Source organism: Eretmochelys imbricata, chromosome 1 (genome assembly GCF_965152235.1).
Source record: "Eretmochelys imbricata isolate rEreImb1 chromosome 1, rEreImb1.hap1, whole genome shotgun sequence".
NCBI classification, from domain to species: domain Eukaryota; kingdom Metazoa; phylum Chordata; order Testudines; family Cheloniidae; genus Eretmochelys; species Eretmochelys imbricata.
This window is the reverse complement of record NC_135572.1, coordinates 327,290,584-327,316,746: the sequence shown is the minus strand read 5'-3', so window position 1 is coordinate 327,316,746 and position 26,163 is coordinate 327,290,584. Positions and strand designations below refer to the sequence as shown.

General features: G+C 40.9%; 1 protein-coding gene across 1 annotated transcript in view; it reads left to right on the top strand.

Moving 5' to 3' along the window:
• The first annotated feature begins 2,258 nt into the window (after positions 1-2,258).
• Positions 2,259-26,163, top strand: part of TAFA5 (TAFA chemokine like family member 5) — a 468,982-nt gene continuing 445,077 nt past the window's right edge. Inside the window, exon 1 of the mRNA XM_077807852.1 lies at positions 2,259-2,370. Coding sequence (XP_077663978.1) covers positions 2,259-2,370 — 112 coding nt within the window. The remainder of the gene's footprint in view (positions 2,371-26,163) is intronic.

Below are 26,163 nucleotides of genomic sequence, written 5' to 3'. Positions count from 1 at the left end.
AGCCTGCCAATCCTGATTCAACACTTTCCTCAGAGTTGCACAGAGCTTGGTTACTTAATGTGGAATCTAAAAATTTAATCTGAGCATATTGCTAAGGAGACACCAAATGGAAAGCTCTGCTGCAAGGAGCCTTTTAAAGTGTTTAGTTTGATCAAAAATTCTCCTTGAGCCTGCGTGAATCCTAAACTGGCCTCTGTTAGCATGTTGGAATGTCACCACTTGAAGGCGGACATGTTTCACTACAGTGACAGAAATAGTCTGCCATACCTTCAAGTAGTTTGGCTATGGACCACACTTTGATACAGAAGGGATGTTTCCATTAACCTGCTTGTAAACTGGCCTACAATGAAGGTCACACCTTGCAGGATATTTACAGTGGGTGGCCAGGCCAAGAGATGCCTAGAGGAGAGGAATCCTCAAACTACTTTTCTTTAGCTCCTTTAAATTGAGCATAACCTTTATTTACAAAAAATAATGAAAGCCTCTCATAAGAGAGAGAGAACAAATGGGAAAGAGTCCCCCTCACTGACGTTGCTGGTGTGGCTACCTGTCCTACTCACCCGGCTCAGCAGGGCAGCGCATTTTGTTAATGGGGAGAATCTGTGTTAGAAAAAAAAGCTCTCAGTGCTAGACAAGCCTCTCAAGGAGAGGGACCAGTTTGCCCCGGAGTTCCCTGGAGTAGGTGCGCTGCTCTGCATCCATCAGCAGGTGGGAAGGTGGCGGGGGGCGGATCCCTCCCGGCTGTAAGCCCAGTGGAGACAACCTGACTTTGCTCGGAGATGGGCAGGCAGGAGCCCGCGCTGCTTCCATAGACCCAGGCGCCCGGAGGGAGGGCTCGCCCCCTCTGCTCCTGTCCGCTCACCCCACGCACCTGCTGCCCGAGATGCAGCCCAGCTCAGGCGTCCTCTAGCGGGAAGCGGCCGCCCTGGAGCCTGGATTCCGTGAGACGCTCCCACCCGCAGGGGGTTAAACGCTTCCGACGTGGTTTCGGTGTCAAAACGAGCGCGGAGCGGAGGAGGGAAAGCCGGGAAGCCGGGACCTGCAAGAAGCTGCGGTGCCAGGCAGCCAGAGGCGCACTCGGAGCCGCCGTGCGCCCCGGAGCCGGCATGGGCCAGCCGGGGGAAAGCGCCCTGCGCGCCCAACCGCTGTAACGGCCGCCGGGCGTGGCGCGCCCCGGGCTTGGCCGGGGCAGCTCCCGAGCGCCCTTCACCTGTGGGCGTGACCCGCTTCTTCCCCCCCCCACCCCCGCTTTTATTGTCAGGGCCGCGGCCGCCGCAGCTGCAGCAGCAGAGGCGCCAAGGGGCCGAGAGCGGAGCCGGCGCTTGGAGCGGAGCGGCTGAGGGAGCTGCTGCGGCGGCGGCGGCGGCCTCAGAGCCGCCTCTGTGTAAAGTGTCCCGTGAGCCGGGGATTCTTGCTGCCCCGCCCCCCCACCGCCCGCCAGCGCGCCCCTTCGCCAGCCAAGCCCCGAGGATCCGACGGGAGGGGAGACCTGGCTCGGCTAGCACCTCCTGCTCTGGGGCTCCCCGGCCGCCGTGTCTGCCTGACTCTGTCGCCATCCCCAGCTGTTGACAGGCGTAGCTCCCGCCGGGCTCCCTCCCAGCCCGCCCCCCGCCGGCATTTGGAGCGGATCTGCCTGGGTTCCCTGCCTCTGTGGAGTTACCGGCTGTCACCTGGCCAGCCGGGGGCGGCGCGTGAATCGGGTCCCGACACCGGCCCGCCACCCCCCGGGTGCTGCGCATTGACGGCTGGATTGGACTGTGCAGTGGTTGCAGTTGGCCAGGGGGTTACCCTAAAGCTGCCTTTGGGTTGTGGGGGTGGGGAAGTTCCATCTGAGTCTCCGCGCGACTGTAACTGATTTGATTTAAGAAAATTTAGGGGGTGTTTTCCCCCCCCCGCGCGCGGGGAGGGGGCGGAAACAAACAAACAAACAAAAATAACTTTCTCAAATAAAAAGCCTCATTTGTGGCTCAGTAGCATCTTAAGCTCAGCAACATCCAAAACGCTAGTGAATTGGTGCCACGGTACAGGAGGAAACCCATCGAAGGCCTCCCCTGCACAGAGGTTTTTCTATGTTTTAGAATTATTTTGCTTTCTTGCTGAAAGATGCTTCCTGCAGCATGACAGGGTTGCCGATGCTCAACCCTTAGGTCTTGTGAAGATGGTTTTTTTTGGGATTACACGTGGAGAAAGGCGATCCGTCAAGGGGAGAACTGGCTGGTGAAACTAACTGACATTTTTGCTCCGGGAAAGTGGCTTCAATGGCTCCATCTCCCAGGACAAACAATAGAAAAGATGCCAACGCCTTGCCAAGCATGTCCTCAACTTTCTGGGCAATTATGATCCTGGCTAGTCTTCTAATCGCCTACTGCAGTAAGTACATTTGTTCTGATGCTTCCACTGGACACAAATCCACGCCCTTTCCAGCCGAGGTAATGCATATCTTAAAGGCCAAGGTTTCAAACCAACACATTAGTCTATGCTCTAGATTCTCTTTCTTCCTCTCCCTCCAAATTAAAAAGCAGATAAGACCTGAAGCTTTAATATTACTATTACAGAAGAACCCTTGAGATACTCCTAGATTGTAGTTGTGGTGTTTCAAACATGGATAGAGTATTTCTCTTTGATTTTAAGAACAAACTTTAGTTTTACTAAGCATAATCCAATTGAATATTCCATAGTGATTAGTTCCAATGTTTATTAAATGTAATCAACTTTGAATAGGAGTGCTTTCCCCCCACAGTCTTTCACTCACATACTTCATGAGCAAGAGTTATTTTCTCAGGTTGATTTTTCTTAGGGAGAGCACATGCTTAGTGTATGACTGATGTCTTAATGTTGCCAGGATCATATGTGATTCTGACTGTGAAATTGCATTGGAACAAACCCCAGAATTTCCTTAGCACTACCTCAGCAGTATACTAAAGCCACATCAGGAGTTTACAGCTGTTTGATAGATAATCACTTGATGATTGTATATTAGTTTCTTGCAGGGTTGACATTCTCGGATTAAAGTACTGAAGGGCAAAAATGTAATTGCACAGATTTGAGGGGTATACATTGTTGTTAGGAATGGATACCCTAAGTATTACAATTTTTTTAAAAAAAATGTGCTTATTTTTGGCTGAAAAATCAAATATTAACACTGATAATGCCAATCAGTGTTATTGCTCCCAGTAAGTTTAGTTCTCAAACAGTTATGTAATGTAGGTATAGTTTGACCATCTTCTTGCAAAAAGACAAAATTGTCCACAGTACTAGACTGAGCATTCAACAGCAAAAGTAAAAAAAATTAAAAATAGTTTCTGTGTTTATAATAAACCATATCAATATAGGGACAAGTACATGTACAACTTTAACTGTCAACAATCCATTTTAACCCATGCTGTATTCTCCATATATTGGTCACTTGACTTGGCTGGGATCTGTAATTTATGTGACATGGATATTCCTTTAATAAATGTAAAGTAGACATTCTGGGGAAAGCTTGTCATGATGAGCTGTAGTGGTATGATGTGTATGATGGAAAAGAAATGGATTCTCGTTTTAAAGAGTGTGCCTAAGGCATTTCGTTACCCTCCATTCTATTCTCTCAAACCCTTATCAAATTTACCATCCCCCAGCATTCTCTGAAATGAGATTGCAACTAGCCATGAGCACCTTTCCTTCACTGCTTTACACGTTATAGTAGCTCATGACACTGACAATCTTCATTCACTGCTTTGTGTGACAGAGGCTCATGATGCTTTCTAAAAGATAATTCCAGTGTAATGTAGAATTATTTTGTAAGCACTTATTTTAATTTAATACATTCTGAATTAAATAGCTCATTAAAATAATGTAAAATATGCTTCCCTTTTAATCAGTTCTATTTTGTACATGATGTAGTATTCAGTTTGCTCATAAACACTGAGGATATCCTAAACAACTTATTAAGATTTAACAGAATTTAGTGCATTGGGAGATGTGTTCTGCTAATCAATAAATGCATATTAGAGGGTGATTAACTAAAGTGTAATGAGGATTAAACTGTATTTTATTTTATTTATTTTATTAAATCTGTATTAACTTCTATAAAGATTTTCTCTAGAAAGTGCATATCTCCAGAGTCACAGGTTTCCCAGATGAAAATGGCAAGGGTTCTCCTCTGAATATACCTTCAGTAGTTACAGTCCAGTAATGGGTTAACTGTAAAAACCAACAACTATCAGAAGGAGTCTTTTTAGAATTTTTTTTATAATATATATACTGGTGTTTAAGGATGAGAGAGTTGGTATTGTTCTGTGAAAGGAGAGGATTTTTTGCCTTCAATTCTATTGTTAATTATTGTTCAGTATATTTTTAGCATTGCTTATGGGTGCTGAATAATTAAATGTTAACTGGCATATGCAAACAATGCCTTGTGTTTAAATGAGCAACCACTAATTTATTTTGCCAGCAAATTTTATACTAGATGGTGTTGATCAAACATACCATATTCTTTGTACCATATAGTGCTGAATAAACACCAGGCAGCCTAAAACATGTAGTGTCCTGTCACTTCACCATTTATGAGGAGTTTCACTGAGTTAATGACTGAAGGTGCAATTCTAAATGTTAATGAGGTATTATTTACATACTATCTGCTATAGTACTTGAAGAATTGTTAATAACATTCCTTCCCTGAAGGAAAGAGTAAAGATGCCTAAAAATCTTAGGAAGAAGAGTATAGATACTAGCTCATAGTTTATAGTATTACACCAATTCTCTTCAGATTCATATAGGTCTAGTCTTCCATTCATCATATGATGTATTGTTCATTAAGGGCAGAGTCTTTTTCCTTTCTTTAACGAGAAATAAGAGTCTTGAATTACTTTTATCAAAATATTTTAAAAATACTCACCAAAACATAACCTATTAGCCAACATTTTCACACACTTATGGCTTCAAGTAATGGAAATTACACTAAGACTTTAGATCTCTCTCTCTCTCTCTCACACACACACACACACGCAGCTTTGCTAATTATAAAGTAGTAAATGTTTATATGTTATACTCCTTAAAACAATAAAAAAAATCCAGTAAGGATTTATATCCCTAACTGTATCCTTTTTATATAACTGTGTGTGAAACCCTGGAGCTGTGGTTCCAGTGAAGACAGAACTTTTATAGTATTGTAAAAGCAAATGAAAAATGCAAATTAAACTGTTCTGTCTGTATTGCTCATTTGCTTTATCAGTCTGTTCATGCTGACAGCGTATTCACAATGCAATTGTATGACGGCTGCTTGTTTCCCTTCCCTATTACTTTAGATTTTTATTATTAGGAATAAGTTTCTGTTGTGTAGGACAGCTCTGTTAGTAAGAGCAACTGATGTTATACTTTGAATTGAATTTAGCACATTTGTGGAAATTTAGAGAGAGCTTTCAGGAGATGCATGTACAGTCAACAAGATTTTTATTTATTCTTTATTTTATAAAGCACTAGTATTTTCTTTTTGTGGTGGTAAAGATGGTAACCTGGCCATTTTTCTTCCCTAAATGTTTAGATTATATTTAAGGATAGTGGCTCCATCCTATGGTTGAAGACAGACCTGCACTGTACCAATCAGTTAGTTGCTATAGTGATAAAGTCTTGTCATTCTTTCATCCTGAGGAAAATATTCTGAATTATGATTGTAGGCCCTTAATAAGGGGGAAAAAGTGAGACAAATATGGGATGGTTAAAAAGTAGACTGTTTAAGACTGTATGATTATGATTACCAAGGAGCTTACTTATTTACAAGAAATAAAGTAAATGTAAAGAAATCTTGAATATTGCTATCCTCCCTGCTGCTGAGCACCCGCAATTGTCATTGAAGGGATCAGAGTTGGGTAGTGCTCTCAAACCCTAATTTTATAAACTTGGTTAATGAATAGTAAGAGACTGGAGAGAACTATTTGCCCCAAGTTTAACATTGTGTTCTGTGAAGGTGTATTGAAATCAGTCAGTAAAAAAGTACAGATAGGTGTTAGAAGTCTGGATCTTCTTTTTCCTGTGTTTTAGGAAGTTCAGATGGATGATTTTACCTATGACTTTAAAACAGAATGCCACATTAGAAATGCAGGAGGCATATTCTTGACCACTATAGCATGAATTCTGTATGGATTTACTTCAGTTCACTTCATTGTAAATATTAAGGTATTTGTTTGGTGTGATTCTTATACTTAAATAATAACTGTTGAAACAAAGTGCACTTCAGCATTAGCTATGATGTTGCAGTTAAGACTCTTTGACTTCCCCTGTTCAGTACTATTATGTAAGCAAAAGGAAAATAGCAGCATGTCCTCTTTTAGGTTTTTTCTTTTTCTTTTTTGAAGTAATACTCTGAAGTGCATTAGATATGGATCTTTTAAAAAGCACTACCAAAATTGAATTCTATTTTGAAAGTTCACCTTTCTAGTTTATATAGCATGGTTTGAAGAGGTATCATAAGCCAGACTTCATATCACTGACTCGGAACACAAAATCCTGTAGTCCTGTATGTTTACTGTAAGTGCACAATCCTTTTGTGTTGTAAATATAAGTACAATTTATTTCAGACTAAGGACAAGTGAAAAGTGGAAACATTTCTTCTGGCTCATTATTTTTCCTTTGCTGAATGCAATATATATATATATATGATAGTGATAGAATAGTTAGAAGTTAGGCATACATTAAGGGCCTGATCCTGAAGCCCCTCCATTTAAGTCAATGGAAGGTGTGTGCAGTGGCAGTGAAGGATCAGACCTTTAATTTTTCCTTGTTTATTTTTAGTTATGTTTTGAATAACATTACATATGTACACGACATAAACAATTTCAATAACTACACAAAACAACTTTCAGAGCTAAAGTTAAAGCAGGAGAGTTTAAGATATATTTCCAAATGCCAACTATTTTAAAAGGGAAAAAAATTACATTAATGCTCATGAAAGGTGCCAGATTGACCTCACTTGAAACTCAAGTCCTCTGTTTTTGCACAGAATAGATGCTGCCACCATCCATCAAATATGAGTTTCTTGCTATCCTGTCAATCCTGCTCTGGAGGTATCATCTTTCTAGGAGGGAGAGGGCAGTATGGCTTTTAGGCCTAGCCATTCCTTGGCATGTCTTCTGAAACTGCCAGCAAAGATACCAATTAGTTCTAACTGAACAACTCCACTAAGCAGTGGACTGAGACTACCAACTCATTTCACACAGGCCACTGAACAATTGTCAGATGAGAAAGGTCACCTCTGACCTACATCAAACGTAAACAAGTGACCTATGAATGTAGGGCTTCCATCTCATATTATCAAACCCTTGTCATCCAGTTCTCTCTCCATCTAATAAAATCAGACCTTTTTCTTTTGTTAATCTGTGGAATCAATCTGTAAAATCATTGTTTACTATAAGCATTACTGTGCTTGTGTTTCTTTCCCAAACTCTGAATTTTGAATAAATGCAAAATGTAGATCAACTTGCATTACTCAACCTGCTCTCTGTCATGTTTATGTATAGAAATGAGAAATTATTATGATGATTTTGTGACATTAAAACATGAAAAGCAAAACATTAAAATTTCCATCTCTTTATATGGCATCCCAGCTGCTCCTCATTTTTGAATTAAAAAATGGTACTTTAAAGTTAATGACCTCTACAAAATACCACCTGTCAGCCAGAGCACCAGAATTGACACTGAGAATGTCATATGACCAATTATCTGGAGAAAGTACAAGGTGATCTGTTACATGGATTTTATTGGTGGGTACTAGCATCAGAATCTTCTGCAACCAGGATCTGCAAATGTATATTTTTCTCTTTCCTTTTTTCTGATTTTTGTGTGTCTTGTGACCATTTAAATGTCTCCAAATGACTTTAAACAAACATAACTTGAATTCTGTTATTTAGAACTTCTGTGGGATGGCTGACATTGGCTTCATAGGAAAACAATTCATTAAAAGGGGTATAAAGGTCTTCTACTGACCTGCTCCTATTATCCGTTGCATGCCTATTGTAAATAGAGGGGAGGGGAAGGGTAGTTGTGATAATTCTTAGGGATTATTGAACTCATAATATTTTTAATCATTCATTCTTGTCCATATGGGCCAAAGAAACAGGATAAAATGTTACCAATATGGCTGCTGGAAATCCAGCTCATGGTACAGTTTGGCAAACATTTATGGACCAAAGTTAAATGTTCAATGCTAGTATTCAATCTAGTATTCAGCTCTGTTAAATGTGTTTTATGCACTTTGTGGCACAAGGTTGGCTTAAGCAGCCGGTTGAACATTTCTGCTAGCCCAGGGGAAATATTTCAGTGGCATGACCTAGGTGTAGCCAACTCTGCACCGTTCTTCCCAGCATCAGGGCCCGAGGCAAAGCGGTTGTGGCTGGACTATTATTGAGCTCAGCAACCTCCAACTGCCACAATGTCCCATTGTAGCCAGTCACAATTTAGAGCAGTGGTTTTAAAGCTGTGGGTTGCGACCTGGTGCGGGGTCACGGAATGTAAGGTACTTGGTCGCGGTGGCTCTGGTCAGCGCTGCTGACCGGGCTGTTAAAAGTCCTGTTGGCGGTGCTGCCTGGCTAAGGCAGGCTAGTCCCTACCTGTTCTGATACTGCACTGCGCCCCGGAAGCTGTCAACAGCAGGTCTAGCTCCTAGGTGGGCGGGCCACGTGTGCAGCCTCCACTGCCCCAGCCAATGGGAGGTGGGGAGGTGGTGCCTGCGGGCGAGAGCCGTACAGAGGTGCTTGTGCGCCTCTGCCTAGGAGCGGACCAGCGCGATCCGTGGTGCCAGGACAGATGGGAAGCCTGCCTCTGCACCCTGGCTGCGCCTCTGACCTGGAGCCACCGGAGGTAAGCCTCTGCCCCAGCCCTGAGCTCACCCCTCAAACCCAGAGCCCCTTCCTGCACCCCCAAACCCCTCATCCTTGGCCCCACCCCAGAGCCTGCAACCCCAGCCCAGAGCCTTGACCCCTTCCCACACCCCAACCCCCTACCCTAGCCCATAGCCCCCTCCCACACCCTGAACCCCTCATTCCTGGCTCCACCCCACAGCCCTCACCCCCCCCCCACCCCAACCATCTGCCCTAGCCCTGAGCCCCTCCCACACCCCAAACCCCTCATCCCCAACTCCGTTGGGTCATGGGCATCAACGATTTTTTTTAACTGGGTTGCCAGAAAAGAAGTTTTAAAAGCACTGATTTAGAGACACCAAAATTAAGCAGGAAATAGAGTTTGCCGCAGGATTGAAGAGGTGGCAACACATAAGGTATTTCACAGCCAGACAAAAGGACTCCCCCCTCTCCCGCCCCCTTGTATTATGCATTCAGGATCAGACCTTTCCCAACTATTTGTCAAATTCAACAGGAATTTTTCTCTTGGATCACTAACTCATTTTGTAAAGGATTACTGTGAAGGTTGGGGGAGACTTAAAAGTCACCAGCCTTGACAGTTGTTTAATAATGAAGGATTTTCTGCTCAGTATGAGACTAAAAGTCAGTCATGCCTGCCTGTAGAATTACATATAAGTTAGATAGGTATCGTGTGCATTTGTTTCTCTATCTCATGGTCTCATATAGCCACATTATCATAGAATCTGACACATTGCAGCCTTTATCTTCACAAACATCCCTGTGAGGTAGAGAAGTAGTATCTCCATTTTACATATGGGGAATTAAGGCACAGTGAGGGTAAGTGACTTGCCCAAGGTCTCACAGGAAGTCTGTGGCACAGCATGAACTTGAACCCAGTCTCCCAAGTCTCAGGCTAGTGCCCTAATCACTGGACCCTCCTTCCTCTCAGTGCTGAAGTAAGTTCTTCAACAATTTGTGCTGTCAGTTTGGTTGATCCACTGTGGTGAAACAGCTTTCAGTTCCTGGACATGGAGTTCCTAAGAGTATCCTGTCTGTAGAAATGCTCCACTAACTGACAGCTACTGCCTGAGTTTCATGAGCTGAAGACATGGAGTGAGGCTTTTCTTTCCAGTCAGGCATATTACTGATGTCTGTGCTAAGGAGTAGTTTCTCTAAATGACTGAAGGACGGTGATGCTCTGTTTGATCATCTACATGTGTGTGTGAAATTTGTTGTGGGATGACACAGTAACTAGTGCTGTGTGCGTATTAAAAATTGATTAATCAGATTGTTTTTAGTTTGGTTTTTTTTCAGGTGGTTCAGGTTCACACTTAAAGCAACTCATTCTGTTTTCAGCATCACTGGGAGCTATATATTTTTCTCTGTGCTGTGACTGCTTTCATATATGCATTTATTTGAATAGATAAAAATACAATAATGAAGGCAAGAGGACATTTTTATATCTCTTACAAACTTCTTCCTAATTTTCAAACTTAGTGAATAAAGAAGAGCTTGCAGTAGCTTCTTCACTGTTTCTTAAATTCTCCATCTTTCAGAGCTCAAGTTGTATTGCCAACAGTAATAAAATCAGCTGATGGGGAAGTGGGACTAGTTTATGCAAATCTGGTGACTCCTGCAGCGTTGTTCCATTAGATGACCTTTCTGCAAGACCCAAAAATCATTGTGAGAGCTTCTCTATTCCACCAGCTAGTCCATGCACTGATTATAGAAGCTGAAGAGGTTCTGGAGAATGTAATGAGGGACAGAGGGAATATAGCCATCATTTATTCATGTACTTGTATAAGTAGTTAAGGGTGTTGGGGGGATGGAGGGAATGAATGGATGCTATATAGGAGGTGGGGGGGAATCCGTGAAGCACTCCAGCCAGTGTGTGAGAAAGGGGAGGCTCTTGAGCTGCCATCTCTTCTTCTCAACCTGTGGGCTCAATCTAGTATCACCAAAGAGCTGCAAGACTTGTATTACACACCATACAGCACGAGAGCATGATCAGGAAATACAATGGTAGCACTTAAACCTGTCCAATGTGAGGTGAGTCCCCTAGTGTCCAGGGACCCCATGCACTGCAAATTTGATGGCATAATCTCAATTGGCCTGGGGGAAATCAAACTTTAAAAACAAAAATTTCCTTTAAGTGGACCTCTTCATACCGTGGAACCTCTGGCTTGTCTCCTTTTCCAGAAGCCTACTAGAGTCTTTTCTGTTGCCAATCTAATTAACACAAGCATTTGGATACTATGGGTGATGTACAGAAGTAGAAAACCTGTGAACAGATATGGATAATTCAAGAGACTAGGATTCTTGGTCAATCTCTCTCTTTTTTTTTATATCTATATCTATATCTAGTTATATATTGCTGAATTCAAAAGAGATGGTTAGATCAAATTTTCAGGCTTAGGTTCATATCACCAAATTCTACAATTATTTGTCAAGTTTTTCTGGTTGGCAGGGTTGTTCCAAAGGTTTCATGATATTTCTTTTAATAAATGGACTTGGAGGAAGTAGTGACTATCTATTGTCCAATGCACAGCTTTTTATGCACTATTTTGCTTTTTTAAAATGGGAAATTTTATAGTCTATCTAGTGAAACATGGATTTAACACTATTGTGCATAGAATATAAATAAAATGTTTAGCTAATATAGTGTGGTAGTGCAATGTATTACTCTTGGCTGTTTTTTCTAATTTGCATTGCCTATCTTGACAGGTAGTCCCAATAGGCATAGTACTGCAATTGGGTATGTGAAAGTGAAGTCTTCTGTCCATGTGGAAATTCATTCACTTTAACAGAGCTCTGCTTGGGCACAAAGCTTCCACCCTGGCTTAAATTACAGAATTGGATCTGTTAGAAAAAACTTGATTTTATTATCCGTGGTTGGAATGAAAACTATACGTAGATAAGGGCACAATATTGGCTTGCGCAAATCCCTAAATTCACCTTAATTAAGAGAAGGTGACTCCTTCACAGCATCATTATCAAATCTTTCTACATGCATTATGTGCTTTCCAGATAGGATTAAACCAAATGCCCAGATCAAAACACCCAAGAAATTTGTGAATTTTTAAATATGTACTTTGTGGTTTGGGTCTACCTGTTATTTTCATGTGTTTGGAATATGGTTACGTTGACTAGATGAACTATGTGAAGGGGGAGGATGGACATCTAGTTTCATAAACTACTAAAGTAATATCCATTTAGAGAAACCAACATTATTTTTTCAAACTTGCAAAAATGCAGAATTGACAGATCTAAAATTAACAATATTTCACTTGATTTGTAAATTCTGTAGCTACTTCATGAAACTAGTGAAGTCATGCTGAGCTGAACTCTGAGTTCAATCTGCAACCACTAACTGGAATATTACCATATTATACAGTAGATAATTTTTGTCAATCACATTTGGTTTTTAAAATGACTTTAACTTTAGCCTCTTTTCTTCAATGCTATCTCTCAATAACTTTAAATGGCAGAGTGTAGGAATTACTGGGCAAGGTAAATGGTCAAATTGCATGATGTTCAGGATTGGTGCTAAGTGACAATCGTCCCTTACTACTATTCAGCATCACCAGGCTAATAAACATCAGTTACTATTTTTTATAAACGCAGATGTGACTGTCTGTTCTTCCTGGCCCTTTTGTTAATCTTCCAGCAGAAATCAGTAAATATATGTTTAACAGATATGAGAGATCACTTGGTGCTGATAGCATTCTCTAGTGCCACTAAAGGTGCTGACAGGTTGCTCTTCTGAAAACAAAATATTCTTTGTATTGTGTTAGAGCTTGAACAGCCAGTTTTCCTTTGCTGCTGTTGATAGAAGTGTGACTTTGCTGAATTTCTTTAAGGCATTATATTGTCTTTTCATTCATTACTATCTTTTCTGTCTATAATACTAAGTGGCTTTACCCACTGTAGTTGCATACTGCATTGGTTTAATTTCAGTTATAGATTTTTACAGAGTTAATCTTGACAAAGATTATTTTGTTGTAAGGACAGTTTGTAGTGTTCCAGTGCTTTTCCAGCCTACACAGATTAATTTAAGGCTGTACTAAAGTAAAAAATGCTGCACTGAAAATTTATTTTGGGAAAGAAATGGCTTTTTTATGTGTGCATTCAGGAAAAGAATTAAAGGTTCCAGAAACCTCAGTTCTCCCCCTGATTTTTGTTTAGAATGATTTGACCACATCTTCTTGCTTGTCTTGTAAGCTAGTTACAAAGATAATGCCTCTAACATTGTCCTAGAATAACAAGAATAAATCTTGTGTAATCGCTTAATTCTGTGCTGATCTGATAGAATTTTACACCCACTTCTAAATCTAAAACTACTACACAAAGTGCAAGGCCGTGGAGAACTGGACCCAAACTGTTTACAACTACTGCCGTTACTTCGGTTTCATTTCCTTCTTCTTCTTGTGTTCTTTAGCTAATGCCCATCCAGTAAAGCTGAGAATAGATTTTGTCTAATGTTGGTCTGTTTAATAGAACTGTAGATGACTGTTCAGAAGATTTTCTGATTGTGAATTTGGAGTAGTTTCAGTACAATGTTTTGGTAAATACATTTGTTTTGCACTTTCAGTCCTCCACCCATAATGAAAATTATATTCTCAGAATATAATTTCTGACTGAACAAAACCAAACACCATTGTCCCACCCCTTCTCCAAGGCCTCGCCCCATTCACTCCATCCCTCCTTCCGTAGCTCGCTCTCCCCATCCGTCACTCACTCACTCATTTTCACAGGGCTGGGGAGGGTCCCTTTTTGACTGGGTGTTCAGTTGAAAACTCTACACCTGGCAACCCTATGTACCTTTTACATCAATACTTCCCTTTTTCTTACCACTCCTTGTCCACCCCTAGCTCCTCATTCTAAAGGGGAGTGACAGTTACAGCACACTGAGAATTATCTTAACAAATTTAAAACAAAATTTCTCACCTTGTGCATAAGACTAGATGTTTTGACCATAATTTATTTTTCTTATGAGCTGATTTTCAGCTCAGGCATCCAAAGATGATCAGTAATCCTTATAGTTATTTAGCTGTTTGTCATCAACTCCAGCAGGAGGAACCACCCCCACCCCCACATCCACTCCCTACCTTGAACCCACACCTGGCAGGTAAGAAGAAAAACACTCTCTCTCTCTCTCTCTCTCTCTCTTTTCCCTCCCATACCTGGCAGGTAAGAAGAAATGATTTTCATTTAGTTTTACAAAAACAATCCAGTTTTTCCATGACAGGATCTTAAATAGCTTTGTATTTTATTTTCAAGCCTTTCATTTAGCCTTTAAGTGATCTCATATAAAATAAAATGATTAACACTCACCTTCTGAATCATTCATCTGATGGTGCTCAGCTATATAAGAACGCTTAAGGTTAAGACTAACACTGTAAGTCAAGATGCAAAACAGGCACTTTAGTGGCAAGTGTTATTGTTGATCAACAATGCAAGATTCTTGACAAACTTATCAAGACATATCAAACCATTACAGCAAATATATATAGACAGGAGGCTGCTTTTGGCATAAATGTTGATCAACTGACAGCAACATTTTGCAACTGACTTTCAGTCTGAAGCTTCTTGTACTACTTTTTGTTTTTTAATGGCAAGTCTCCACTTGCCTCACCACTGTTTTCACCAGGCTTTATCACTACATAGATGTTAACTTTTCCCCAAAAAAGGGGCCAAGGTGAGTTTTAGAACAGTGGTCCTCATGGTTATCTCTTTCCTTACCTCCATGAGGTCTTTTCTGGAGAAAACAAGAAAATTACATAGTGTCACAGAATCTCACATTTCTGCCACACACTCTGTCATTGCATTCCATCTTCACTGAAGTTAAGTTACTTTGTGTAATCAGTGGGTAACTTGAGGAGAGGCAGGGTGAAAGGGCTCTACTAAATATAGTATTACATGAAGCACTTGTGGAGAAAAAGGGGTTGGAAACATCTACCTTACTTGTTCAGATATTCAGGAGTTGAATTTCTCCCAGGAAATTCGAAGTATTATATAAATGCTGCAGCTCTCACAATCCTTTTTCTTAGAGATACTTCGCTGTCTTCCTACCCCGCATTCCTTTATTGGTATATTCTCCAAAGTTTTGGCTCTACAAAGATGATAGTGATAGACTACATCCAACATATTCTTAGGTCTTTTTTCATCTTTCTCTGTGATGGCTCTCCTTATTACTGATTGCTTATTCGTGGATGTTTCACTCCCAACAGCTGCCTAGTCAAATTTGGTTGTGCTGCCAATACAGTGAGGCCCCCCCATATGTTAATCTTGTCTGAATGTTGTTCTGTAATTTTATTAGTTTTTAAAAGGTTCTTTTTAGAACATATTACTCAATATGCTTTTTTAAGTATGTATAATATTATATGGGCTTCTCTTCCTGTGCTTTTAGGCAAGTATAAAGTGCTCTTGTGAGCTGTAAAATTGCTATCAAGTATTGTGAACTGCAACAGAGCAATTCAGGCATTGCTACTTTTATAATTACAGTAACTACTTTCCAAGTATTGTGGAAAAAAATTATAGGGATTAGCTTGAAAATTCTGAGTCAGTGGCATTTCAAAAGCAACTCTTACGATATGGCTAAATACTTGGCTTTTTTTCATTTTCAATAGATCATAATTATGTACAAAATTTGATAGGAATACATGTAACCAAATGTAAAGTATAGAGTTTGATGAAACTAAACAAAGGGGGCTAAAACTATACTAAATGTATGTAAAATTAAGAATCATCATTTAATGTGTCTTTTTTCATAAAAGGCTGTCTTTACAAAAAAAAAATACAGGCTTTAGAATCTTTAATTGAACAGAGCCAAAATAATATGTTTTAGTCTTGGTGTTTAATGATAGACTTATCACTGTCATTCTCAGACTTTATCAGTGAGACTTTCCATTCTGACAGAAACCATAAGGAACGTTAAAGAAAAATGTTTCATACATCCAGCTTTTTAAAACAGCACTCTGAATAAAAACAGTGAAAGTTAGTCAACTACTTATAATAATTTGAAGTCCATTTTGTTACTAAGGGCTGCTTCTAAAAAAAATATGCAACTGGAACAGACTCCCAATAATAATAAAGTGGGTCAAATGTTTACACTTTTTGTTGGTGTGTGTTTTCTTGCTAAGGTCAAGTGACTTGGACCTGCTCTGTTTCTGCCACTCTTTAAAAGTACTTTGTCTGCTATTCTCTCTGGCAAGCAGAGCTGCATAGAACATGTTTGTTTGCCAGTGATTTCCAGGACAAATGTGGTTGGCATTTATGTGGAGAGAGGGGACTTCTCCCCTATCCCTCACGTCCCAGTCTCAAATTGAGAACTGAGAGTCAGACTGAGTTGTCTTGTCTTCCTTCTTGTGCATCAGTACTAAAGATTTTGCAGACCAAATTCTGCCCTGCTGTGTCTGTGCAAATGTCGCACGAAGGCTTTGCATGGCTGCAACTGACTGGAGTGTTGTAAACCATTCAGTTGATAATGCACATAGAAGAGAATTCAGCTTCTTCTCCCACAGCTAGCAGGAGTTAAAATCAGTAAAAACATATTAAAGCAGCAGATAGGACTCTGAGCAGACACTTGAAGTAGAGCTATTTGGAGTACACTGGTGCTTTAAATTGCCAGGTTTATCATTGCTCTACTAATGAGGGAATATCTCTGAAATATGCTTTCTGTCCCTTTTTATATTCCTGTCCCATTTCCTGACTTTTCCTCTGACTTTCTCTTCCTTCTCTGGAGGTTTCTTTTTTAGCTCTACTCTTCTCTCCTGTTCACATTCTCAACCCAGGGTTCCCTTGACTGCCATTCTCTCTTCCCCCTTCCTAACTTCAGGTGCAAGGCAGTGGTAATGCCCATAGTGCTTCCTTCAGGGACAATGCACATTGTTGTTGCATATTTACAGCTTTATTCTCAGAATATAGGATTTTACCCGGCAATAAAATGATTACCAGAATATTGGTTCCTTTTTTAAACTCAGATTTGTTTTGTTCAAGGGCTGAGATGCTGCTCTAGTTTTTGGCTTTGTAGGTGGAAGGGGGAATCATGAAAATACTTACATTTCAGAAAAGCATCCACATATAACTGGTGTGATCTTTTTGCATGTCAGTTGAAATGGTGTTGGGAATCGGAAAATGGGTTAAATTTTGGATTTACCAAACTTCACGGTAGCTCTTAACTTTAAGAAGTTGGCAAACACCTCTTTAAATAATGTGTAGCTATCTGTGTGATGAATTACCAGAGGAGAAAATCCCACATATTGACACTAAATCTTCATTCTTAGGGATGTCAGGGAAATCTAAGTCAAACCAACTGGCATTTGGACTTGAGTGTGTCAGTGAATGACCATGTACTGGTCATTAATTTCCTCTATATGGAAATGCTGTGTTTTCCTTTGTATGTAAGCAAATCCACAATACCCCACTTTGTCATCAGCTCTGCCTGTTCAGATTCGCTTTTGCTTCCATGGAAACTGATATACTGGATTTTTAAAATGCTAGTGTGTATGTGTGTGCGTGTGCACGCATGAGGGGGTTTATGAGGTTGATTGACTTTTTTTTTTAAAGGTAGCATTTTCTCTTCTGTGATCCTCCTCGTTGTATCTGACCACCTGCTTAATCTTTAGAAGTGGGATAATATTAATTTTGTCTCCCCCTTTCCCAGCTGTGGGAGAAACAGCTTAATGAGTTTTTATAAGGTTTTGGAATGTGTCTGGAGAGAATCATAGAATATCAGATTTGGAAGGGACTTCAAGAAGTCATCTAGTCCAACCCCCTGCTCAAAGCATGTCCAATCCCCAACTAAATCAAGAATTATTGTGAGAAAGCTGAGAAAGTAGTTCAGCACTTGTTTTGAAAGCTGTGTGTTCTGTGGCCATTCGTATCTCCTCTGGGGGTGTGTGTGTGTGTGTGTGTGTGTGTGTGTATGTGTCTTTTTTTCTCTCTCTCTCTCTCCCGTGTGCCTCTCCCCTCCCCCCCCAAGTGGATAGTCCAGAGGCAATTTGTGGGTGAAACTGAGAACTCCCACTTGTTGCTCTCTGGAGACAGCCTACAGCTGAAAAACCAGTTAAAGATTTTAAAAACTTTGGTTCCTAGCATCTGTAGTATTTCACATTTGAGGAAGACGGTAGGAAAAACATCATTATGTCTGTCCAAGGATTTCTTGGAAGGCCTAGACTAGCTAGTTTAGTTATAGCATAGACTTGCATAGCTGGAACCTCTGATAAAATAGTTTGCTCTATAAAAATACAACCATGGCAATAACAAAAATCCTGCATTTTCTTCCACAGCAAAAGGAGATTTGCTGCTGCTAGGTATATGAAACAACTTACAAAGCAAATAATAATATTGCTAGATATGTTTAAAATCTTTATATAATTTTATTTGCCTTTTGCACAAAAATTGGCATAATGCTGATTTTCTAAGAAAGAACAATACCTTTGAAAGGCTTTAAATCCCCAAGATGAAGCATGATGAATTGTCTCTAAACAATTGAATAGGCTCCCTTTAACTCAATTACAGATAATGAAAGCCACTTAATAGTGAAGAGAGAATACACTCAGTTTTGTTTCTGAACACTGATTTATGATGACTAATGGTGAAGCCACACATTTGAGATTTGTGTGAGTATATTCGTTTGCAAAGATAACAAAGGTAAAACAACATCAGAACGTGAATTCTTTGCACACTCTGCCAAAATATCACATGAAGATATTGGAAAGTGTGTGGTGGGGGTTTTTTTTTTGGACTACTACAAGCTTTAATCAATTTGGGGCAAAATACCTCCCTTAGGCAAGGATTTATATTCTGGTGTTCCTAAGAGTTGGTCAGAGGTTCTGATTATTCTGGGATTAATCTTGTCTTCTCTTTCTTTTTTCAGTGAATTTGTATTATTCAATCTTTCCCATCCATTCTGCACCCTGCCTACTTTGCAAAAGTCTCTGTTCAATCCATTTTTATATAATGCTTGACAACCAGAGCTGCTGTGCAGCTTAGAATTTTGTTTGCAAGTGATAATATTTATGCTGGTAATTCCAGGGTATCACTTTTAAAATGTGCTTGTGTTTGTCTGGCAATTTCAGTGCCATTCATGTAATTTTTTTAACCAGTATTTTATATGGTGACAGTTTGGGCAATCGGTCTGTATAATTTATGAATTCTGGTTGATATTGTGAAGTAGTTCTTATGAAAACTGTGGTATCCTGGAAAGCCTCTGTGTCTATGTGTATCCACCATGGGCTGACAGGGCTTTAAGCATGCTCCTCCCAGAACAGGTATGAGGTAGATCATTCAGAACTCAACAGCCATCAATTCAGGGTGAAGTGCCTTGGACAGTGGGTTAGCTGGAACTGAGGGGAAACCCGATCTTCCCAAGTTCCCTCTCAGGGGCTGGGGAAGTGTGAGAGCAGAAAATCACCAGAAGAAGAACAAAGGAACCAGATGTTAAGAACACAAGAACGGCCATACTGGGCCAGGCCAAAGGTCCATTTAGCCCAGTGTCCTGTCTTCCGACAGTGGCCAATGCCAGGTGTCCCAGAGGGAATGAACAGAACAGGCAATCATCAAGTGATCCATCCCCTGTCACCCATTCCGAGCTTCTGGCAAACAGAGGCTAGGGACACCATCCCTGTCCATCCCGGCTAATAGCCATTGAGGGACCTATCCTCCATGAACTTATCTAGTTCTTTTTTGAACCCTGGTATAAGCTTGGCCTTCACAACATCCTCTGGCAAAGAGTTCCACAGGTTGACTCTGCATTGAGGGAATAAATACTTCCTTTTGTTTGTTTTAAACCTGCTGCGTATTAATTTCATTTGGTGACCCCAAATGAAACCTTGTGTTATGAGAAGGAGTAAATAACACTTTCTTACTTGCTTTCTTCACACCAGTCATGATTTTATAGATCTCTATCATATCCCCCCCCCTTAGTCGTCTCGTCGTGTTGTTGTTGGGACATATAAACAAGAGGGTACATCTACACTGCATACTCCTTAGGGTGGCGTGTAGAGTACAAACACTGCGCACCCCCTAGCATAGGTATAAATAGCAGTGTTGACAGTGAGACACAGCTTGGTGAGTAGTGTACAGATGCATCTTCACTCATAGGATATGTATCTTACACGTCTCTCTACATGCCCAAGTAGTGCCTCCGTCATCTACACTGCTATTTTTAGGAGTTCAGTGTCAAGATGACTCCCCGCTGCCAGAATCTTCCCTCGCCACAAGAAGCTGCCACAGTCTTTTCCTGTTGCCTCCACCTGCCAGAGCCTTTCACTAACCTGTGTAGTGCAATTATGGTCTGTAGTGTAGACCAAGCCATAGAGTTACATGGGATGCTTTGGACAGGACAGAGGAAGGGCACGGATGAGCCAAGATCAGAGAAGGCTAGTGGCCTAGAGAGACTCCATGGTTGAGAAGACAAACCATGGCTTATAGCAGAAGGACCCTGGATCGCCCCCGTGGATTCTGATCCCAGCTTAAAAAATGCTCTGGAGTGTTGAGGAAGTGCAGGCAGGGAAATGCATGTACGTTTTATTAGCTTTGTTTTGATCTGTGTATTTCTCATGCTAGCAAGTAAAGAGCAGGGATGGTTTAGAATCCTCTGCTATGTCTGTCTGTCTGTTTTATGTTACAGTGACCTCTCCCTCACAGCTGAAGTACTATGGGGGCAGGTAGCAGGGGCTTTGTAGGTGAAGAAGTAATTGCTCATAATTTTTCCCTTTGAGTCGGGCCTGAGAGGAATGACCTGAGCCATTTGAAGTCATTACTGTTCATATCTTGCAACTATCTTTGAGGTGGGAACAGGAGTATTTGGTAATCAAAGCTTCTAAAGGGAGCATTAGAATGAGTATGAACCTTTGCTTATAAACAGGAGATCATCCACGAGAGCAATATATGCTGTCTCAAAATTCTGTGCTCACCTGACGGATTGATGCTGGACTTCATTTAGGGCTGGACCTTTTTTTTTTTAAGCTAGCTTCTCAAATAGCTTGCTTAGAAAAAGGAGTTTAGATACCAGGCAGCAGAATATGAGAAGTCTCCAGCACTGGTCACACTAGTGCATATTATAAGGTGGCTGATAGATTCCCGCCAACAAAGGAGGTGTTGACAGCCTCATTAGTAGAGGGGTCTGAGCCATTCTCTACTGTTGCCCTTTATTAAGGAAGGATAAGAATTGGAGTTCCAAGTGTTGGTGCAAACTGTCACCAATATATCTAAGCTACATTGAAGGAAATGTTCAGAAGAAGTGAGGTTATCTGTCTTTGTGGGTCTGTGTGTTTTATTTATTTTATTGCTAGGAGTTATAGTTCTGATACATTGGTCCAGACCAGAATTTTTCATCTCTCCCTAATGTGTGACCAGAGCTTAATGTTTAGTCTCTGTGTTTTCATGAAAATATGAGAATTATAGTACTGGCTTAAGCTAAATGGCATTGGTGTGTGCCCTTCCTCGCTTTGCAGGTCCTTTTTTCGTGCTGAGTTAAAGGTTCAAAGGGGAAAAAAATGAATTGCTTGTATTGGTCAATTCAGGTTTACCAACGTAATGGATTTGATTTTGGCAGATTATAATGTTCTGAAGTCTTAAAATACTGATAGTGTGAAGTACTCTTGTTTTAAAAATATTCTGTGAAGACACTTGTGTTGCAATATTTTGATAGCAAGAAGACCCAACCCACTGATCACTGGGTGACAGGAGGCAAGGAAAGCAGCTGGCAAGAAGAGTGCTGTTACCTGTATTCTATCACCCATAAGAACATAAGTATGGCCATACTGGGTCAGACCAAAGGTCCATCCAGCCCAGCATCCTGTCTACTGACAGTGGACAATGCCAGGTGCTCCAGAAGGAGTGAACCTAACAGGTAATGATCAAGTGATCTCTCTCCTGCCATCCATTTCCACCCTCTGATAACAGAGGCTAGGGGCACCATTCCTTACCCAGTGTGAGTTGTGTCATTTCCTTGACATTTTCAGTGGATGATCTCAGTGCCATTACACTGATGTTTGCAGTGAAACCCCAAGCCAGAAAACACATCCTTACACATACTACTGACCTGCAGCACTTTTGCTGTTTTAGTACAGAGTCTCTTCGTCCATCAGTTCTAATGGCCTGATGACTTCCATTGAAGTCAAAGATACTGGATGAGGCTTTTAGTGTGCCAAATTGGATGGAAGCTTTTGGTTGTGGACACTAAGTGCTAGTTTTCAAACTGCTCTGTAATGAGCTAAACCAAATATGAATGTGTGTCTCTGTAGATGAATACTCAGTACATTAAAACTCTGCATTAGGTTTTTTTTTAAATGCAATGTTAACAAAGGATTGTCTGAAAATGTTAGGGTCGATTCTCTAGAGTAATGCCATTTAGAGGTGCCATTTTTAAGTACCATGCTTTTTTAAAAATGGGGGGAACTGTTAATATTTTGTTTTACCTGACTGAGTGGGGAGAAATGCCTCAACTATATTTAGTAAATCTGTTGTTCTTTGGGCATGTTCTGTAGATCTACCTACAAAAGGACAGAAAAAGCTTAGCAGCTATTGAATTCTGAAAGTGTTTCCATGGTTCTGTCTGTAGATCTTGCAAGGAGAGAACTGCCTGGTTTCCACTGTCACTTTGAGGTTCTATTTCTCTAAGCTCTATTTATAAATTTAGCTAGCTGCCCAAGTTTGGGGGGCCAGAGAGCTAGTTCTTGACATTATATTATGCATTTCTTGGTGGCAAATATCTGTGAGCAGCCTGATTATTTTTATATTAGAATATTTTCTTCACTTTCAAATTGATAAATTATATTAAACTTTAGAGGATTTTAAATATCTTATTTCAACAGTTGATTAGAAATTTTCCAACAACTTATTAGCAACAGCAATTATTCCCATAGTAGAAACAATAATTCACTAAAAATGGTATGCTTTTTAAAACTGCTACTCTTCCTCTTGCTTTCCAAATAGTAAATCTAGGAGTGCAGCTGTTTCCTACAAATGAAAAGCACTAATAATTTACTTTTAAATATGAAATCAAAATAGGTGCTGCAATTGGTTTGTGTAGGTTGTTTTTGTCTGTTTTTTATCAAAACACATAATTACTGCATTAACTGGTACAACCTGAATCTTGTATAGCATGTCTCAGAATCAGATATACAAGCTGGTGATGAATGTCAAACAGTGGATATTCCATCAAAAGGGATTTGCTTGGGATGTGTTGTAAATATGCCACTTCACTTGTGCCACCACTGTGTTACACTGACTCATATAGTAAAGCAATGGGATGAAGTGTAACGTGGCAAGGTTGCTGTTACAGAACTGGACAAAATGTGCACTGACGTTATCACTAGATACCCATGATCTGGTGGTGTCCAATTATATACAGTAACTTTTCAACAAACCACTTCATTTGTGTGGCTCAATTACAATGCTTGTCTGAGGATGTACTTTACTATTGGAGCTACAGTCATTTCGGCAGAGACTTGAAATTGAGGACTAAGCAAACTCAGTTCATGCATGTGTGTATGCTTGATGACAATCTGAATATTGAATACCACATAGCTGTAATATCACTTTTACAGTGTTCTCTAGCTATATTCAGAAATGTATGCTATTCTGAAATGGACCATACAAAGTTCAACAAGATCCTAATGTACTCCTACACACACAAAAATATCTGGTATTTTGCCATCCATACTATTTCTGATATTTGACAGCACTGCTATTCTTCTTCTTCTTGCACTCCATAAGTATCAATAGTAAAAACCAGTACTTTTTAATTAACAGGGCAGGCCTCTGTTTTATTATTTTATGTGGAGTATATGGAAGTTGGATATTCTTGGAAGAGATACAGAAAGTGAGTCTGAATAATTTCTAAACCTTCTGCATTAAAAGGTCCATCTTGGAATGGAAATCTGAAAGTTTTGTTTTTTCTTTCAATTCCATTTCACAACAAACTTTACAGATATTCATTTCCTGCTCAGATCTCAATTAATTTGGTATTTTTCTATCGAGTGATTAAAAAGTCCAATTCCTCAAGGCCATGTGGTAGAATTCTGTTTTATTAATATAGTGGCCGTGTTAGGAGTGCTAATGATGACAATGTAGGATTCAGGCCTGTATTTTCTTCTGAGATAGAATTTTGGGTCTTGCTTGCCCATTTGATTCTTGATACACTTATATTCTTAACTAATATGTGTGAACAAAAGGATGCTTACAGTGTCTTTGTCCTTTGTTTACACATATTAGTATGTTGCTTCTGCCTCGCCAGATAGGTTTGTTGGTATAATAGGAACAGATAAGAACAGTTACTGTTCCTGGCCATGGGAGGAGTATAATTATGAGTGCAAACTTTAAGACTGCCTCAACTCCTATCTCAAGCCTGGGTCAAGCAACCGGTCGGGAGGGGCAAGTGGGGATTGGGGGAAAGGTATAAAACACTAAAAGGCCAAAGACATGCCTATCCCTGACCATAGCGCAACCTCCTCCTTACCCTTCCCATGGGGTACAAAAGAAGTGGGACGAAGACCCCAGACCTATGACGCCCCAAAATGGAACATGACCATAAGTTGTAAGGGGGCGTGCATTTCATAGAATCATAGAATATCAGGATTGGAAGGGACCTCAGGAGGTCATCTAGTCCAACCCCCTGCTCAAAGCAGGACTGATCCCCAATTAAATCATCCCAGCCGGGGCTTTGTCAAGCCTGACCTTAAAAACTTCTAAGAAAGGAGATTTCACCACCTCCCTAGGTAACGCATTACAGTGTTTCACCACCCTCCTAGTGAAAAAGTTTTTCCTAATATCCAACCTAAATCTCCCCCACTGCAACTTGAGACCATTACTCCTTGTCCTGTCATCTGCTACCACTGAGAATAATCTACATCCATTCTCTTTGGAACCACCTTTCGGGTAGTTGAAAGCAGCTATCAAATCCCCCCTCATTCTTCTCTTCTGCAGACTAAACAATCCCAGTTCCCTCAGCCTCTCCTCATAAGTCATGTGTTCCAGTCCTCTAATCATTTTTGTTGCCCTCCGCTGGACTCTCTCCAATTTTTCCACATCCTTCTTGTAGTGTGGGGCCCAAAACTGGACACAGTACTCCAGATGAGGCCTCACCAATGTCGAATACAGGGGAACGATCACATCCCTCCATCTGCTGGCAGTGCCCCTACTTATACATCCCAAAATGCCATTGGCCTTCTTGGCAACAAGGGCACACTGTTGATCATATCTAGCTTCTCGCCCACTGTAACCCCTAGGTCCTTTTCTGTAGAACTGCTGCCTAGTTATTCGGTCCCTAGTCTGTGGTGGTGCATGGGATTCTTCCTTCCTAAGCGCAGGACTCTGCACTTGTCCTTGTTGAACCTCATCAGATTTCTTTTGGCCCAATCCTCTACTTTGTCTAGGGCCCTCTGTATCCTATCCCTGCCCTCCAGCGTATCTACCACTCCTCCCAGTTTAGTGTCATCTGCAAACTTGCTGAGGGTGCAATCCACAGCATTCTCCAGATCATTTATGAAGATATTGAACAAAACCGGCCCCAGGACCGACCCTTGGGGCACTCCGCTTGATACTGGTTGCCAACTAGACATGGAGCCATTGATCACTACCCGTTGAGCCCGACAATCTAGCCAACTTTCTACCCACCTTATAGTGCATTCATCCAGCCCATACTTCAACTTGCTGGCAAGAATACTGTGGGAGACCATTTCAAAAGCTTTGCTAAAGTCAAGGAACAACACGTCCACTGCTTTCCCTTCATCCACAGAAACAGTAATCTCATCATAGAAGGCGATTAGATTAGTCAGGCATGACTTGCCCTTAGTGAATCCATGCTGACTGTTCCTGATCACTTTCCTCTCATGTAAGTGCTTCAGGATTGATTCTTTGAGGACCTGCTCCATGATTTCTCCAGGGACTGAGGTGAGGCTGACTGGCCTGTAGTTCCCAGGATCCTCCTCCTTCCCTTTTTTAAAGATTGGCAATACATTAGCCTTTTTCCAGTCATCCGGGACTTCCCCCGTTCGCCACGAGTTTTCAAAAATAATGGCCAATGGCTCTGCAATCACAGCCGCCAATTCCTTTAGCACTCTCGGATGCAACTCGTCCGGCCCCATGAACTTGTGCACGTCCAGCTTTTCTAAATAGTCCCTAACCACCTCTTTCTCCACAGAGGGTTGGCCATCTATTCCCCGTGTTGTGATGCCCAGCACAACAGTCTGGGAGCTGACCTTGTTAGTGAAGACAGAGGCAAAAAAAGCATTGAGTACATTAGCTTTTTCCACATCCTCTGTCACTAGGTTGCCTCCCTCATTCATTAAGGGGCCCACACTTTCCTTGGTTTTCTTCT